Source organism: Haliaeetus leucocephalus, unplaced genomic scaffold, assembly GCF_000737465.1.
Source record: "Haliaeetus leucocephalus isolate CR32 unplaced genomic scaffold, Haliaeetus_leucocephalus-4.0 Scaffold339, whole genome shotgun sequence".
Taxonomy (NCBI): Eukaryota; Metazoa; Chordata; class Aves; order Accipitriformes; family Accipitridae; genus Haliaeetus; species Haliaeetus leucocephalus.
In genome coordinates, this window is record NW_010972775.1 from 20406100 (window position 1) to 20424378 (window position 18279).

Here is an 18279-nt window from a genome sequence, read left to right on the forward strand (position 1 = left end):
CCCAGCCCACAAAAAGGCCAAAAATAGTCGGAGCTGGGGAGAGGGCAGGTTTTTAGCTGTTAAAAGAGATGATGAAGGCCAGCTTTTAGGATCTGAGCATCAATTCCCAGATCACAAGATCCAGCTGAGCAAGGGCCAGAATGAGGGTGGGAAAGGTGTCTGGTAGTCATCATCATGCCTCTTTGATCTGAGGCAGGGAGAACTGGACTCGTCTCCAGTGATTGGCAGAGCAGTGTTTTCCTCCTTCCTGCAGTTCCTTCCAGGACGTGTGCAGCACTGAAGGGAAAAAGGGTGATGACTTTGGCTGGTGTGCCAGGGAAGTCCCCAGAGGTTGTGGTGCATAGGGGACAGAAGAGCAGTGCACAGCAAATGAAGCAGGCAGAGCAGAGGTTGGCCTCATATATCTTTCCCAGGCTGCTTCTTATTTTTCTCCAAAGCTAAAAATGCTCACTGACAGCCTTCCTCCCATTCATCTGACACAGGAAATTTAAAATCACTGATAAGAGAAAGTGAGCCTGGAAAGGAAGCCAGTGTGCTGATAAAGTTTGATAATCTTCACCCTTGCATGACTTTTGCAGTGAGCTCTCATGTAAGACTCTGGAAGGCCTCGATGGACTCCGACAGCTGATTTTTCATGTCACTTGCAACATGAAGGATGTCGGCAGTTCAATTTGCTCACAGAAACTTGCAGGGAGATTGGTGAGAACTGTTGCTTTCTAGTGGTGATCCTTACTAAAGGGGGGCTTCTTTGGGGCTTGGTTTTGGATTGGCTATCTGGCTTTGGGAAACAATACCACTGTAAGATCCCTGTAAAGGGGAGATGACTTAGCCAGTTCATCTCCAGCAGAGTGGTTGCTGTCTGATATTGATCCTGCTATTTTTCTTGTGTGGCTTGCAGATACCAAGAAGTTACCTTAGTCTTCAAGAAGCTGTCCTTGCAGAACAGCATAGAAGAAGTCAGAATGATGATGTACAGTATTTAACAGACAGACAAATAGAACTGATCATTGAGCAAACGCCTGGAAATGATATCAAAGACTATGAAGACTTGCAAACTGGTAGGTCAGAGCAGACCAGTAATTTCTTGGAAATCAATATGTGTGACCAATTGAAATATGCCATGAATAATAAAAATGGGCGGGGGGGGGAAGGCCACCAGATAATTGCTGTGCAAAAAAACAGTTACAGAGAGCTCTACACCTGTATAGAGGTCACTTTGGAAATTGGTTAGATATAAAATTAGTAATGGGGCTTTGGGGACAGGGCTGGGAAGTTTCTAGGGTGGTCTGAGGCTACTAATTTTTTTAAATTTTTTTTTTTCAACAAGCTTTGTCTGATTTTATTTCTGCTCTGTGAAGAATGAGGGTTGCCATAGTTTCAAGGTTGTCTTCTCTGTAGGGCCTCAGTCCTGTGACCTTTATGGAGGCCTTGCTCTGCAGGAGCCAGGGAGAGCCCTTCCCTGTGAGGATGGCAGGAGGAGGGTAAAAGGGAGGTGTGATGGGGACAGAAATACTGACTGTAAAGTAGTGAGATGTGGGCTTTACAAGTGAAGTGCCAGATAGCAGCACACCGCAGATAAATGCTATTCTTTTGGCTTGGCTACATGCTGGCTATATCTAGTATGCATAAAACTGCACAGACTGCCTCATAATCTTATTCACCTGCACTGTGGTTTCCTAATGCTGGTCTATTGCTAATCTACAGTTCTTTATTTTTTGCAGCGATTAATTTTCTCATAGAAACGGGTACACTACTGCACTTCCCAGACACGAGCCATGGCCTCAGAAACCTCTACTTCCTTGACCCTGTCTGGCTCTCAGAGTGTCTACAGAGGATTTTCAATATCAAGAGCTCCAAGTCTGTAGCTAAGAATGGAGTCATCAGAGCAGAGGATCTCAGGATGCTGCTGGTTGGGACGGGCTTCACTGAGCAAACTGAAGAGCAGTACTTCCAGTTCTTGGCCAAGTTTGAAATTGCACTGCCTGTGGCCAATAACAGGTATGTTGATAATAAGAAAGGTTTAGCCAGGCTGGAGAAAAATGGCCATTTAATCAGTGGATATTAACAGGCTTTGTCACTATAAGCAGTTGCCTTGACAAGGATCTTGCTATGAGAAAATATTTGAGTCCATTAAACAGTGTAGTGGAAGGCACCCATCCATTTGGGCTGTATTTCCTGGCATGACCATCCTTTGGTCCAAATATGCTAGTTTGAAAACTTTCCAGAGCAGGTCTTTGGAACTCAGGGCATTGAGGCTGGTGACAAGCTCAACCACCAGCACAGAGGGGCAGTGACACCACCAGGGATGTGGCAATGAGCAGGTGGAAGCTGTAAGCACTCAGCCGGCACAGCTGCAGCTGAGAGAGGATGTGAGGCTCATGGCTGCTGGGCCTGAAATATAGATGGGCTGGAGTTGTCTGTTTCCAGTGAAAGATCCTCACTCCAGAGTATGGCAGAAAACTTTGGGTAATTGGTAATTATGTCAGCCCTGAAAGTAGTAGTATTTTATTTCTAGTGAAATCAAGAAAGTATAGCTTCAGTAGCAATGTGATTTTCTTAATTTTTAGCCTCAATAGGTGTTGATCAATAGTTTTCCTAGAAATGGTCTAGGAAACCTCATTCTCTTTAAATGTTAATGAGTCTTCCTCCCTCCTGGCCCCCCCCCCCCCATCTCTCTTCCTCTAGGCAGAGTTCCCTGCTATTTTTCTCTCTCCCATCTGCTTGGCGACAGCCTGTTGTTGCGTTAACGGTGAAACCATAGTTGTATTGCACTTTTGATGTGGCATTTGCATTTCACTTCCTTGCCCTTCCAGGACAGCACGGCTGCATCACCCTGAGCCTCTTGGGAGCTCTGAATGCCAGCACAAGTGCAGCATTCTCTGTGCTGTCATTATGCCTGTCACTTATCCAGTCCCGGATGCCAACAAATTTTCTCAGGCTTAACACAGATAAAGCAGCAATGTTTCTGCTTAGTCCAAAATGCCTTTTGGACTCCTTGTCACTATCTGCCATTTTTCTCCAAGGCAATTACATTGTCTGTGCCTCGGGAACAAGGAAACTGCTTTTTCATGGCCTGCCCAATCTTTTTTAGAGTGATCCAAGCCACATTAGCAGAATATTCTTCCCACTGATGGACTGTAGCTATAGCAGGTTGGATTAATTTAATGTACTAGCCAGACACAGAGCAGTTATTTGTTACTGTGCTTCTGCAATTATTGTCTAGATTGCCAGATAGGGTTTCTGTGCAGTCAGTAGAGAAAGCAGCTGCCAGTTTCTGTTCTGAAAGGGTGGATAGGGGCATGTTTCACATATTTTCAAAATTTGCATTGGCTGTTGTTCAAGAGCATCAGATCACCATCTGTATTATAATCCACTATATAGTTGTGGTCCAGTAGGGCCTCACTGGCCTTCTTAAACTCCTAGACCTTTTCTTGGATGTGCTGAGGAGAATTTATTCGCTGTCATACGGTGCATCCACTACCTTTATAGAGCAAGAACTTTCAGTTTGATGCACTCCACTTTTCTGCCTAAGGTGGATGTAATTTAGCTTTGTTCTGCTTGTTAAAATAGGGTTGAAAATATGACCATTCTTACTGTAATTTATAAGTGAAGAGAAATTTTTATCAGTTTTACATTCCAAAGATGTTTCCTGGAACGAATAATTCAATCATGTAAAATGTCATCAGATGTTATGGACTGTGACATATGGAGAGAGCTGTTGTCTAGTGATGGCTGGTTTTTCTGAGCTGATATTTCATGTTTTACAGAATACTGCAGCTGCTAGAGAGAAAACATGATAGGCTTAAAACATTGGATTTGGACTCAGCATTAGTTCTAGTTGTGTGTCTAGTCCCTGCCACTGTTATTTTGGTCAAGAGACTTGGCCATTTGCCTCTTTGCTGTCGTTATGCCCGTCAATGATGAGCCCCAGATGCCGACACATTTTCTCAGGCTCAACACTGATAAAACAGCAGTGTTTCTGCTTATAAGCAAATAAGATCATGTAGGCATTTTGGAATGTATTTGGTACATAACAGTATCACTGTCATGAGATTTATTGGCAGGTATTGAAAGCCATAAACTCAACAGTTTTCAAAACAGTTCTAGTCTTCCAAAAAGTTTTAGCTTCCCAAATACTGAAGATCAGAACAAAGGAATATTCTGTGCTTACTGGGAGATCTGAAAATAATTTGAAAACTTCATGGTCCTCTATACCAGTGTAGCTCTGTTCCTTCTGACTGGTCAGACTTGCATAGCACTGAGTCTCCTCCACACTTGGGCAAAGAACCTAATACCCTGATTGCAGGAGGAGACTGAGCAAGACAAGTGATAGCTCTGCTGGCATGAGTCTGGCGAAGTGAGCTCTTGCCCTAGGAGTTTGTTAGGGCTGCAGTAGGGAATCCATCAGCTGCAGTATGGTGCAGCAGGAAACCCTGTAATGTTGACCCATAAGATGCTCTCATTCTGGGACTGGGATCAGAGCCAGAGCAGTCCAGTCCCTGCAGCCTGTAACTGCCTCATTGCCACCTCCCATGACACCTCCTCTCCCCACCTTCTGGGCTTACTGAAGCTGAGCTGCTGTAGGTTGTTTTTGCATTTATCTTCTGTTGGACATAGGAGCACAGCTGTAATTCTCTGCTTACTACCAGGGCAGAGTAGTAAAGATACCAAAAACATTAGTTCCAACACAGCTGTTTTAATGACTCTTATATTTTAATGCATTTAATTTGAGATTACACAAATGTCCTGCTTATTACATCAATTTTAGTCCTATCCAATAGCTCTGGCTGAATTATGTAATGTCTGTTTTGCCTCTGCTTGCTTCCATAGTGTAAATGAATTTCTCCATGTATTGCTGCAGCGCCTTTACTCTAAAAGCTTTTTTATATGCAGTAGGCTGTGCCATTAAAAATCTCTTTGGAGACTGAATCGCCTTATTATCCAGTAACAATGTACTCACTGTTACAAGCTGTAGCTAAAATTTGAGCTGTTGAATTTGATGTGTTTCAGCTACCTCCTCCCTCATCTGCTTCCTACCAAGCCAGCGTTAGATATCCACGGGCTCTGCCACCAGACCACAAACACAGTCCAAAGGGTCTTCAAGATGAGTTTTGTCCCAGTTGGCTTTTGGCAAAGATTCATAGCCCGAATGTTAATTAGCCTGGCAGAGATGGACCTCCAGGTAGGTTACTGTATCTCTGCAAGCAAAAGAAGACAGCTAAAGTTGTTGTTAAATATAAGCGTTAGTGGGTGTCTCTTCACATCCAGCTTGCTTCAGTCACAAACGTCGATAACATTATTTGAGTAAATAGGGAGAGATGAGACTCTGCAATCAAAATCTGATTCTGTTTTCACGGTAGGTGTCATTTAGAACAACAAATTGACACTGGGGAAGAAAGCCTGCATTCTCCACAGCCTCTTTACGACATGATTCCCTGGAAGGTCTCAGTACCTCCAGCATCTTCCAATTACAAGTAATTGGAGTTCTGCCTGCGGCTCTTGTCCATGACTTCCACTGGGCCAGACTCTGCTCACGTCGTTTGCCAGAGGAGATCTGGAATAGCTCCACCAAAGTCAGCTATCTGAATCTATATAGGTTTAAATGAGAAAAAAATTACAGGACTGTTGCCTTAATGGGATAATGAGTGCAAGCAGGCACCCTATTAGTGCAAGTGGTATGCAAATCATTAAAGTAGTGTTTGTAAGGTTCTGAAAGCTAAGTGAATTTTGATGTTGTTGCAGGCATATTTGCAGCAGCTTATATCTGAAAACATAGCCCTGCTGGAAACCATAATAAATACCTGCAAAATATTTTTAGTACTACTGTGGTATCTTCTTAACAGCTGTCCATTTAAACTGTATTCTGTCATTGATGTACAGAACGTGGAAAACATGATACCTGTTTTTGGAAGGTCCTCTGTGTTCCAGGCTTCTCAAACCATGTAATAACTTTACGTGTTTTAACAGGCTGTCTTGGCAACCCCTTGCTTACATCCTCATGGGCACTACATAACACTAGAGCACCTTTGCTAGGGACCTCATCCAGTCCTCACTGAAGTGAATGGAAAGGATCCCAGGCGTCAGACCCGTCTGCAGACAAATAAGCATTGGAGAAATGAGTACAGTGGAGTTCTGCAGATTAAGTCTTTGGTTTTAAAACAGAAATACATTTTGCTCTAAGCGCTGGTTTGAAGTGTCTTGGAGAAAAGCCATCTTCCTCCCACTGAAACAGGTGGAAAAGTTAACTCTCTACATTGAGGGCAGACTTAATCATTCACTAGAACATTTAGCTCTTCTTTAGGTTTAAGACTTTTGCAAATGCAGAATTTGTATAACAAATGTCACAGTTATAGAATTAACTTTGTTCACTGATATGAAATTGTTCCTTTTTGAGTGGCATGAAAAATACTTCAATTGCTGCAAAACCAATTTTACTGCATGCATTTTCATTCCATTGCAAAATTTTTTTATGAGCACAAGTTGCTCTTTAATGGAAAAGGTATGATAGCACCTGTGAAGGCCAAAAAAAGAAGTCATCTTATTGCTTGATTAAAACAACATCTTTATGAGAAATTTCAATAATTTAATGATTTTCATGCTTTTTTGCTTGTTTCAGCTTTTTGAAAACAAGAAGAACACCAAGACGAGAAACAAAAAGGTGACCATCTACAGCTTCACAGGCACCCAGAGGAACCGCTGCAGCACGTTCCGAGTCAAAAGGACTCACACTGTTTACTGGCAGGAAGGTCTGTTCGTTACCTTTGATGGAGGCTATCTTAGGTAATTTGTGTTTGTAATGCAGCATGCTTGACAGGGGACTAATAGAGTGTATGAAACACATCATCTGAATGGAGATGAATGGGCCTGACTCATGCTATGTGCTCACTCATCAGTAGAAGAGGAGGCTCTTCTAATAGACATAACTCATCTGGTAACAACTGGTGACAAAAATGATGAATAACTGATTGTTTGGTAGTTCTGAATATATCAACCTTATGTGTTACTGCAGCCACAAATTTAAAGAGGCCTGAAAACAGAAAGCGATATTGAGAGCAGAACTCTTTGCCAGTGTAAATTCATGCATTTTCACATGCAAAGATTTCCCTGCGTCAATGAGTTTTCCACTGAATCCTAAAACTTCACCACTGTGTGGCAGTAATCCAGATCAATGGAGGTGCTTCTGTGCTATCAGACTGCATGCAACAGGGACTATGGCTAACTGGTTTAAGCTGGCCAAGGCAGAGTGTCTGCTGGCTGCAAGCCTGCATAAGACCTGTTGTCCATGTACTTTCATAAATGCAGAGAGTAGGCAGTCACTTAAGACTTTCATCTTTGTAGTATCTGCAGATGCATTTGCTCTTCTAGTCCCTGGCAAGGTAGGGGGGAACCATTGGTGCTGTTGCATGGTTGGAGACCAGAAGGGCACAGTGACTTTCCTGAGTTCATCTAGGCAGTCTGCACTGAGTAGAGACTTGGAACCAGACATTGCAAATCACAAGCTGGGATCCTTAATTCTGGACCATGATGGTGGTCATACTCTTATCTCCCCATGTACTTCACTGAGCTACAGAACTCAGCTCTTTCTTTGTATTAAAGGGTTTTTTTGGGGGGCGGGGGGGGATTCGCGCAGAAGTTGTTAAGTCCATAAACTTTTCCAAGCAGTTTTTTTAAGTTGTATCATTATTATCATTATTATTATTATGCCACTGGAGTTTTGTTACCAATTTTTAAAACTTCTGACTCTCCATCATTCTGTATGGGGCATTTCTGTCAAAACTCTCCATCATACTCAGTCCACTTAGGCCAGAGTTTTCTCTGGGTCTGGCCTTCTGTAGCATTTACCCGTTGTGAGCAACTGACATTTCTGTGCAAGAATTCTCTTCTGAAAGTCGTTTGCAGAACAGACTGAATTGAAAATCATCCTCAAAGCTAGATTCCTTTTCATTTTGATTACTTAAGAACTACGTGTTATTGTGTAACTCAGGTTTCCTGTGAGAAAGAAAGTTTGTTGACACTGATACTTCACAAAAGCTTCATGCGGCTGTCTTTTGGCTCTCTTACACAGTGTCGAGTCTTCTGATGTGAACTGGAAAAAGAAAAAAAGTGGTGGAATTAAAATCATTTGCCAGTCAGAAGTAAGAGACTTTTCAGCAATGGCATTCATAACAGATCATGTCAACTCTTTGATAGACCAGTGGTTTCCTGGTAAGAGAACTGCTGTAATTTTCTGTGCAGTATTACATCTTTTTAATAGAAGGTTCTTTGACAGCTCCCCAGGTGCACAATATTGTATGTTAATTGAAGAGCCCTCAGGCTCTGGCAGTCTCAAGCCAATAAAGTTTGAGAAAAGCTGATAACCTGCAGACAGATCAAGAATATTTGCCAGCACACCTTGGTCTAGACATTGTGTCTTTCAGTGTGTCAGTCACAGCAAGCACACATGAAACATTACAGTTCAAACAGGACCTGCTTCCATAGGATTTCAAGAGACTCTTCCAGTGCTCATAGCAGGGACAGGATTTGGCGCAAACTCCTTGGCACTGTCCCTTGATGGCAGAACTCGTTTTGGCATCAGCTGGGATCAGCATTTGCCCACCGTTTCTAACACCCTATAATTTATAAAATTGTGATGGGAGAGGCATGAGAGAATATGATACCAAGGATTCTGTGCCAAGGTAACTTCCTTGACTCCAGCAGTTGTTTTTCCTCTGATCAGCACAGATCCTGCTGTTACCCAGCGGGCTGTTTGCAACCCCAATACACTTTGTTTAAAACCAAAACAAAATCTGAAGTGTTCTTTGTCATCCCACACTGGTCTAGAAAGCACTGCCAAAATCTCTTAATTGGAGGCTCTCTGGAGGAAACAGTTGTGCACTCTCACATATTCATGTTCTGCATATTATGGAGATAAAAGGCAATTTTATTTGCCTTTGGATTAAAATAATGATAACATTAATCCCTGAAGCTTGAGAAGAGTCATGACTTCAAAGGCTATGGCCTGCATTCATCCTGCCTAATTGTGGGCAGTTAATGGAGCCTGTCACCACAAAATCCGTCTGTAGTCAGTGGGAGAGGTGTGAACCTCCCAGAGGTTTAGTCTTGGTAGAATCCACATTTCCCCCGGAGGGGCTGAAAACCTTGCCTGTGAGGGAGCCCACAGTGACCATGTTCCTATCTTGAGTGCTGCAGGTGGGTGCTTACTCCTAGCCTGCACCTGAAGCGCTGAGCCTGACCGCAGCACGCCATGCGTCTGAGTGCACTCCCATTCCTGTTTCCCATGCCTGCTCTCCATCTGAAGCCATCTGGCAGCTTGCAGTCTGTGAAACAGATGTGGCTGGGGTTCCTGGGCAACTTCACAGCTGCCATCCTTCTACTGCATGGTCATGCTCTTTAGTATATGTGCTGATCCCTGTATGCAGTTCACACAGAGTCACCCAGCAAGTAGGAGGTTCTCTCCAATGCTTTATTCCTATACTTTTAATTTCTACTGGTCCTGAATATATTTTCTTCACAAGCCTGTGACCAAAGCAGAGTAGCTGTTAAGTTACGTCAACAGTCCTGTCTTCTCAGTACTGTCCCTGCTATCTGTATATACTTTGCAAAAAGCTATTTTCTTATTCCAGTCAATACACTGCCGTAAACTGCTGCTTTCATGCGTGTGACCATTTTCAGCCAGTGGATCCAGATAGTGACTGTAGATATTTGGATGCACTAGGAACTGTCATTCTTTCTCAGTTTATGTGAGTTGTGTTGTTTTCTCTTTGCTTGCTTGCTTTGAAGCACTCACAGCCACTGAGAGTGATGGCACGTTGCTGATGGAGCAGTATGTGCCCTGCCACATCTGTGCAGCTTCCAAGCCAGAGGAGAATGAGTGTGGTGAGAAGGTGGAGGACACGCAGTACTTTAACATGGAGGACTGTGTCCTGACTGCCATTGAACTGGACTACATCACATGTCCTAACCACCCTGACATCCCTGTTTCTCTCCAAGAGCTGGTCCCAGAGCTTTTCATGACCGATTTTCCTGCCAGGTAATGTTATTTGATAGCCTTTGGTTAAGTTTCAGTCTACCTGTGTAATTTGGTTTCCTAAGTCACCTCTGCTAGAGGAACATACTGTCCCCAGGAAACAAATTCATCTGCTCTCAAACCCAGCTCTGGCAATTCATCCTAAACTGCACTCCTGGTGATCAGCACACTTGCTTAGATAATCGCTGTGTGCTGACCCAAGTCATCACTTTGGGGGGTCCTTTGAGATCACAGTGGTGCAATGTGAAAGTCCCTTTTTAAAGCCGCAGCTGTCCTGCATTGCCGAGTACTCTGGCCAGAGTTTTCTGTAGTTGGAGTCTTTCTGGGATCCCAGAAAGGAGATTTTAATACAGCAAAACCAAAAGGAAGTGCTGCTGCATCACAAGATTGGCTCTGAAATCGCCTTTAGATTTGAAGAGCCTGTAGGTGAGTGAATTTATATAGACACCACTAGAGAATTCACATTGAGTCAAGGCTCCTGCTTGGCTGAGGGCTGTTGGATGTGTGGCAATTCTGAACAGCTGAAACAGCTCTTTCCCTACCCATAGCAGCACTGCCAAATCTTTAAGCTGTTTAACTGCATTTCCAGATGGGTTCAGTCTTATACCCCTTTTTACTTAGTGTGTAGAACAAGAGACCTCCTGACAGCAGGCAGGACAGGAGACCCACATCTCTTTTGGTTCACACTCTCTCAGACCTTTCTGTGCCCGATGCAGAGCCGTGAGACGTCTAGACCAAACTGTGTCCTGTTGGCTGCTGTCAGAGCTTTCTGTGCTCCCACTGGCCCCTGTTCCTTTCTTAGGGTCATTTTACTGGGCAAACAACCCACCGGCTCATCACGACAGCCCTCCTCACAGTGCTATCTCCTAGAGATTTATTTGACGGGTGAGAGGCGAATGGAGATGTTTGAAGTGTGACCAGCTGTAAAAGTAGTCTCTGGAAGAGTGGGGAAATGATGAATTGCAGCCTGGGAACAGTAAGCTGATTTGAATAATCAGGTTTCAGAGTGTGGGGCTGTTCATAAACATTCTGTCCTGCTTCAGCAGAGAAAAGATGAACAGGAGGTAAACGAAGCAAAAAAATCATTAATACAGATAAATGGTACAAATATCTGTACCTGTGTCATCTGCTTGGAAAAGGAGCTTATGTGCTTTCCAGATCTGTTTGATTCTTGTGGGATAAATTAATAAAAAGCCGTTTTTGCTTATTTACCCAAGTTACTTTCTTCTGCGAGAAATCTGTTGTACAATATGAGCCACTATAGAGTACATTGAGATGACCAAGGTAGTTTAGGTGATCCAGTCCTCTCAGTAGATAAGACAAGAACCTATTAGGGATTTGTGAAAATGGAAATCACATTAAAAACATGAACTTACAATGTCTTTGAAACTTTTAATTACAAAGCCCCAATCTCTTTTTGGCAGACTGTTCCTGGAAAATAGCAAACTGGAATGCAGTGAAAATGAAAACAACGTTCTTGGCCAGGGTGGAAGTGGGACCGTTATATATCGGGCACGATACCAAGGAAAACCAGTGGCTGTGAAGAGATTTCAGATTAAAAAATGCAAGGGTTCTCCCACTTCAGCTGCAGGTACAGTGTACAGAATCAGTGTCAGGAATCAGCTCGTGCAGTCTGCGATCCCAAGCTAAGACCAAAGAGCCTTCGCTCTCCGAAGTGCTGGCAGCACCTGTTTAAATACAGCTTTGAAATATAGAGCAAAATTTATGTGTTTCCATGGAGGAAGAGGCTGCATCTTAAAGAGTCCTTCATGAAAGCATTTGTAGCGTTGAAGGTCATTGACACTGCAGGAAGCTTCTCTCCTGTGGGTCAATGGGTGGACTCATAGGTTGCCAAGGCAGAGCCCTTGATTGGGGTGGGAGGCAAGACTTCATCACCTGTTCCCAAGCTATTTGGCAATAAGTGTGGATTTGCTTGGGTTTGCACTAAGGACTTGTGGGTCTCCACCTTTGAATAAGTCCTTTACTCCATCTGTGCCAATAGCTACAGAAAGAAAATTGGAGATCCTTCTCAGCCTGCCAGCTCCTCCAGGCAGGGACAGGCTCTCGTACTGCACATGCTGTCTGTCGAGCCCAGGTTTCCAGCAGAGCCTCAGTCCATGGATAAAGGAAAGGGAAAAGTGCCTCATTTTCCTCATTTTTGTCAGGGAAGGATGCAGTGAACCCCTAAGCTGTGGAGGGGGCCAGCTGCTGTCCCAGTGACAAATAACCTTTGGAAAGACCAGACCTGCCTGGGCAGCCTGTGGTGTCCTGTGGCAGAAGGACAATTGCTGTGAAGGGTCCCTCTTCTGGCAGGGCAGCGGGGAAAGGGTAGGGAAGACTCCTTCTGCCAAAGGGTCTGCAATGTGACATTGACACCCAGAGAGTCCCTGCTTTAAAAAGCGCAGCACAAGTTTTCCAAAATTATCCAGGTGATATATGAGAACAGTGTGTGCCAGACATACTCAAGGTTGGTGTTAAAGGACCAAGGGAGCACTTACTTCCTGAGGCAGCCGTATGTATCCTGCTTATAGCCAATGTCTGTTAGAGGCTTTTGCATCAACATGAGGATGCAGCTTAAAGCCTTGCTGTTTGGCATAAGCCCACAAGCTGCCTTCCTCCTGCAGCATTTGCTCAGCACCTTCCAAAGAGTTTCTGACTTGGTTTCTCAGCTGGGGAATGAGAAGGGGTTTGTGTGTCTTGCCAGATACGATGCTGAAACACCTGAGAGCCATGGATGCCATGAAGAACTTCTCTGAGTTTCGCCAGGAGGCCAGCATGCTCCACTCACTGCAACACCCCTGCATTGTCTCCCTCATTGGCATCAGCATCCATCCTCTCTGCTTTGCCCTAGAGCTGGCCCCTCTGGGCAGCCTCACCACTGTATTGTCTGAAAACTCCAAAGGTAAAAGCAGGGTCTCCCTCCTGGGAGAGCTCACTCTCCAAGTCATGGTAGTGACAAATGGTCAACAACATTTAAATTACTGCTTGATTTACTGAAGGGGATTTTTTTGCAGACTGGCGGAAGTGGGAGGGATGGGGTTGCTCTTAAACTGTGCCTTTGGGAACCTAGTAAATATTGATGCTCAGGATTTTCAAAACTACTTTGGAGACCTGGATTTTCAATTTCTCTGCAAATTAATAGGAAGTGCATCTCACTTCACAGTAATCCTGTGTTCTTCCCCCTGCAGATGGGTGTCTGGCACCCTAAATTCTCTCATAATTATCTGTATTTCTGTCACTGTCAAATGAACGACGCTAATTCCAAGAGAGGTTGAGGCCATCTGACCCTCTTGGCACCTTGGCTTTGTATCAACTTTCAGTCAAACGCTAATTTTCACCAGAAGATTTAGGGGTCTAGAAGTGGAGGGGTTTAAAAAAAGAATCTAATAGAACTGTCAGACATGTATAATAACACGAACAGTGTCATTTCAAATCGTGGCATTGAGTGATGTTTTAAAAGGTTGTTGTTATTGCTCTGGAGTTTAAAAGAAAAAGAGAAAGGGGGGAAAAAAAAAAAAGCAGTTACCGCAATTACAAGAACTGAAGACAGGCTGTTCCTTTGTGCCAGGGTCTTCCTTTGTGCCACTGGGACACATGCTGACACACAAAGTAGCGTATCAGATTGTAACAGGCCTTGCCTACCTGCATAAGAAGAACATCATCTTCTGCGACCTGAAGTCAGACAATATTTTGGTGTGGTCCCTGGACGTCAAAGAGCACATCAATATCAAACTCTCCGACTATGGAATCTCCCGGCAGTCGTTCCACGAAGGTGCGCTTGGCGTGGAAGGCACACCAGGTTACCAAGCTCCTGAGATCAGGCCTCGCATAGTCTACGATGAGAAGGTAACTGTGGTGTATCCGTGGGCGCAGCCCCTGCGTGACAGTGGTGGGTGGCTGTCTTCATGCATGGGGCTGAATTCCCTTATACATGTATGGTGTGCAGCACTAGCTTTCCCACCAGAGCCTTCCTTGCTCTCCTCTCCACCCACTAATGGAGGTTTGCCCTGTTTTTTTCTCTCTGTTTCTGGCTCTAGGTTGACATGTTCTCATATGGGATGGTCCTGTATGAACTGCTGTCTGGTCAGCGGCCTGTGCTAGGACAACACCAGCTCCAGATTGCAAAGAAGCTGTCTAAAGGGATCCGTCCTGTTCTCGGGCAGCCAGAAGAGGTGCAGCTATATAGGATGCAGGCACTCATGATGGAGTGTTGGGACACTAAGCCAGAAAAGGTACAAGACAACCCTCATGACCAGTGTTTTCTGATCGTATAGCTACAGGGATCTGGCAGCTCACTCTCAGTACAGCAAAATAGCTCCATTGCCCATTTACCCCTCCTACTGATACGGCCCAGAACTTCTGTTGACTTAAATGAGAGTTTTGTGAATGAAGCTATGGCAGATTGGTGGTCTTAGACATCTGTGGTGACATGAAGGTCCCTTGATGTCAATGGCAGTTAAGCTATTGATTTCACCAGGGCAAGACATTACCCATAATTTCTAAAACCACCTACAGTATCATGCTGTGACTGTAACTGCAAAGACTTCTAAAACCCCGAGATTATAAAAGGCAGTACGAGGAGGAAAAGGGTTCAAAGTACGAGAAAAAGATTATGCTGTGCTACATTTTTCATTAATTACAAGTTGGTGTTTCAGAGTTGCTGTCCTCCAAACAGATGTCAGCTTGACTCACAAACAGCTAGACACTATCATGACAGTGGGTCAGCTTCCAAAATTCATACACCTGAAGAAATTAATCAATAAGATATGTAAGAGAAACACAGACCAAACTATGGAAGTACAGAAGAGGTTTGGCTTCAGTGTCTGGTGTATGGAGGATACTAAGAACCAACCAGGTGGGATTTATAAGGAGAATTTGGTGTAGATTAGAGAAAGTAGCAGAAGCATTTATTAAAGAAGTCCTACTTCTTGGATCTCTAGCTTTAATAAATAATGATTATTATTATTATTCTTTTATTCCGTCTGGACCTCCAGCTGTCCTTTGTGACATATGTCTTTCTCTTTTCCTTTCCCCACAGCGTCCACTGGCCATTTCTGTGGTAGGACAGATGAAAGATCCTACCTTTGCAACATTTATGTACCTGCTATCCTGTGGGAAACAGTCTTCCTTCTTCTGCTCTCAAGGACAGGAGTACACTGTGGTGTTCTGGGATGGGAAGGAAGACACCAGGTGAGATGGCTCACATTAGTAATTCTTTCTTCTGTTCTTTTTTCTTTTTATGTAAAAATCCTTCAGCGTCTTCACTTATGCCTCTGGGAGGGAGGTAAAGAAGGTGAAAGTGAATTTGGGTGAATGCCAAGGGTACGGTGAACACTGTTTTCCCAAACTCTTTTAATTGGGAACAGTGGTTGCTTTATAAAGGATATTTAATGAGCTTAACTCTGCTTCAGTTAATATGAGGAGAAGATTAGGGCAGTGTAATGATTCACACACACAGGATGAAGCATTTGCACATGAGAACAGACGTGTTCTGCCTTTCCTAATGAGGCCATTTAACACTAAACCTTTCCTAATTGAGACTGCAGTTCCATCTCTGTTCTGCAAAGCAATTAAGCACATGCTTAAATCCTATTGAAATCATCAGGAGTTAACCACATGCCTGAAGCTGTGTGTGCATCCAAGTGTATACTGCCAGTAAAATGCGTGCTATACTGAATAGGCATGTGGTTTAAATGTTATTAAATTGTGACTGAGATGATGGTATTTTGCTCAGCCACATGTGACCCATGGCTAGTTAGGTTTATTTTTATGGATGTTACTGATTTTTATAGCCCCAATCTTATTTGGAAACATTCACAAACTGATCTGAATTTTATATTAATGTGTTCATTATTTGTAACCATTAACCTAATAGGAAAGGTACGTGATTTGTTCATGAATGATTTGCTTTGCTATTTGTGGTGCCTGGTCAGTCGTTCAGTGCAGACAGTATAACGATTCCTGCTAAAACTGGTGAAACACATGGGACTCACAGATGTATTTTGAATGCATGGATGTTGTCCAAATATTCACAGCAATATATCTCAGTGAATCTGCTTCCTGACTGGACAATCCACTTGCTGGAGACTGCTGAATAACAAATTACTTATATGTAACAGATTTCAGGATGTGTAAGTGCTTGTGCCACAGTTGGTAAAACATCTGGGGCTCACAGATGTGGTTGTGAATATCCAGTTATTGTTCAAACACCCAAACCCAGTAAACTTCCCCAAACCCCAAACAAACGAAACTGTTTTAGTTACAAAAATATTAATTAGTCATATTTATAAATTATTTTATCCGATTACAGATCTTTGCTCTTATTTGGAAGAATCACGCTCTTCTGTTTATATACTAGAATAAGTAATGAAGCCAGATAATACTGAGGCAGTGAACTTGGAGAATGAGCACATATTCTCTTGAGAACCTAATGGGCAAGATGGGCTAAGACCTCCCAGCTATTAATTACTGCTATTCAGCTGGAGCTATTTGTCTCACAGCTGTATTATAGTAACAGACCATGTTAAGTTCTCCTAATCCATTTCCATGCAAAGTCAGATGGCTGACTTTAAATTTTCACAGAAGCAGTTGCATATCTGCCCCCTGAGGAAGAGCTGTGGCACATCTGTATTTCTCTTCCTTTACAAAGACTATTTGGAGAGGTGGAGAGCCTTGCAGCATCATCCACATCTGGACAGTCACGATACATCTTGCCCAGAAGTGCTGAGTGCCGTCCTGTAGCAGTTTGCAGGCTGAAAGTTGGCTATAGGAAATTGTTATTTGCTCCTTTCAGAAACTACACGGTGGTGAATCCAGAGAAAGGAGTCATAGAAGTGGAGAGGATGAGTTGCCCAGGAATGAAGCTATGCTGCCAACTAAAATTTCAGAATGCCCTCTGGGCTGCCACTGAGGTGAGTCTTGTCTGCACTTCAGTGCCCCATTCAAGAGGGGCCTCGTTAGAAGAGACAAAAATGAAGAGAAAGAGCCTATTAAATTAGTAAAGCTGAGAGTGTTTGAGACAATGGGCGTCTCAGATGAGCAGTGTGACTGCATCTGCTGTCTCCGGGTGTATTGTTTCTACCTGTTACATAGCTGATATCTAGATCAAAATCGTGCCTCCTGGTGTTCAAAGCGATCGTGGGAACCTCGGCTTTCCGAGGCGAAACTCTCCAGATTGTAGCGTATCTGTACCCAGGGTTTCTTCTGGGAAATGGCCTTATCTGTAAGCGATAAAGGGAAGCAGTGAAAGAAACCATGCGTTTAAGGGTGGGGTTTTGAAAGAGGCCTGAGGGATTTGAAAGTTGGTGGGAAATGGGTACCCAAGTTTTGTGTTCACTGTGGAAAACTGTAGCTAAAAAGATAAGAGTGAGAGAGCATGGCTCATTTATCCCTCAGAGCCCCTGTCCGCCCATCAAAAAGGGCTGTGTTAAGTGTCAGCCAGTTCTGACACAATTGTTTGACACAAACCAAACAAAAAATAGCTGAGGCAAATTGAAACATTCCTGAAGTTCAGTGTTTCAGAGTGGGGCAGAAAGGCCACACTTGCTGAATAAATAATTTGTGTTGGTTAATTGTGTTGGTTAATTCACTCCACCCTAGTATGGATGCTGTAACTGAGTGAGAATATAGATCTTTTTTCCCCCGTAGGAAAATAAGATATTTTGTCTCTTTTTGTTCCCAAATAGAGGTAAAGTTCAAATATTTCTATTTTTTTCATAACAAGAAGTATAGAAAAATTAAAATTTAAAAATCTTAAAGCATTGTATTTCCACCTTTTTGATCAAAATGAAATGTGTTGCTATTCCCCAAACTGGGTGCTCTGTCAGTTTAGTAGATTTATGAGGCGTAGAGCAGGTGTAATTCCACATACAATGTAATACTAGTTTTCCTTGAATTGACTTATTAATGCAGAATAACATACAACGTGTTTCAGTTGTCCTGGCACATTTTGGATTTGTGCAGTCAGGGTTGTCAAATGGTACTTTAAGATGTTGTATTAAAACACCTACAGCAGTGATTTTGGTGGCTTTTGGATAGTGCATATATTGTCCACAGCTCATTCTGGGGAAGGCAGTACCTGCTTTCTACCCACAGACAGGGCAAATGCTCTCCAGGGAAAACAAATTGAAATCCAGGCTTTGGGTATGAAAAAATACAAGTTAAAACTGGTTTTGGAACCAATTTTATCTTGTTTGGGTATCAAAGTATGAAAAGCATGGAAGATGAATGAAATGTATAGAATTTTATGTGCT

General features: G+C 43.3%; 1 protein-coding gene across 1 annotated transcript in view; it reads left to right on the forward strand.

The window, feature by feature from the left end:
• The window catches only part of LRRK1 (leucine-rich repeat kinase 1), a 77386-nt gene that overhangs the window by 50271 nt on the left and 8836 nt on the right, over nt 1-18279 (forward strand). Inside the window, exons 17-29 of the mRNA XM_010572051.1 lie at nt 579-699; nt 899-1058; nt 1722-1998; nt 5011-5182; nt 6617-6780; nt 8066-8205; nt 9781-10030; nt 11452-11618; nt 12732-12929; nt 13596-13873; nt 14065-14259; nt 15066-15217; nt 16821-16938. Coding sequence (XP_010570353.1) covers nt 579-699; nt 899-1058; nt 1722-1998; nt 5011-5182; nt 6617-6780; nt 8066-8205; nt 9781-10030; nt 11452-11618; nt 12732-12929; nt 13596-13873; nt 14065-14259; nt 15066-15217; nt 16821-16938 — 2392 coding nt within the window. The remainder of the gene's footprint in view (nt 1-578; nt 700-898; nt 1059-1721; nt 1999-5010; nt 5183-6616; nt 6781-8065; nt 8206-9780; nt 10031-11451; nt 11619-12731; nt 12930-13595; nt 13874-14064; nt 14260-15065; nt 15218-16820; nt 16939-18279) is intronic.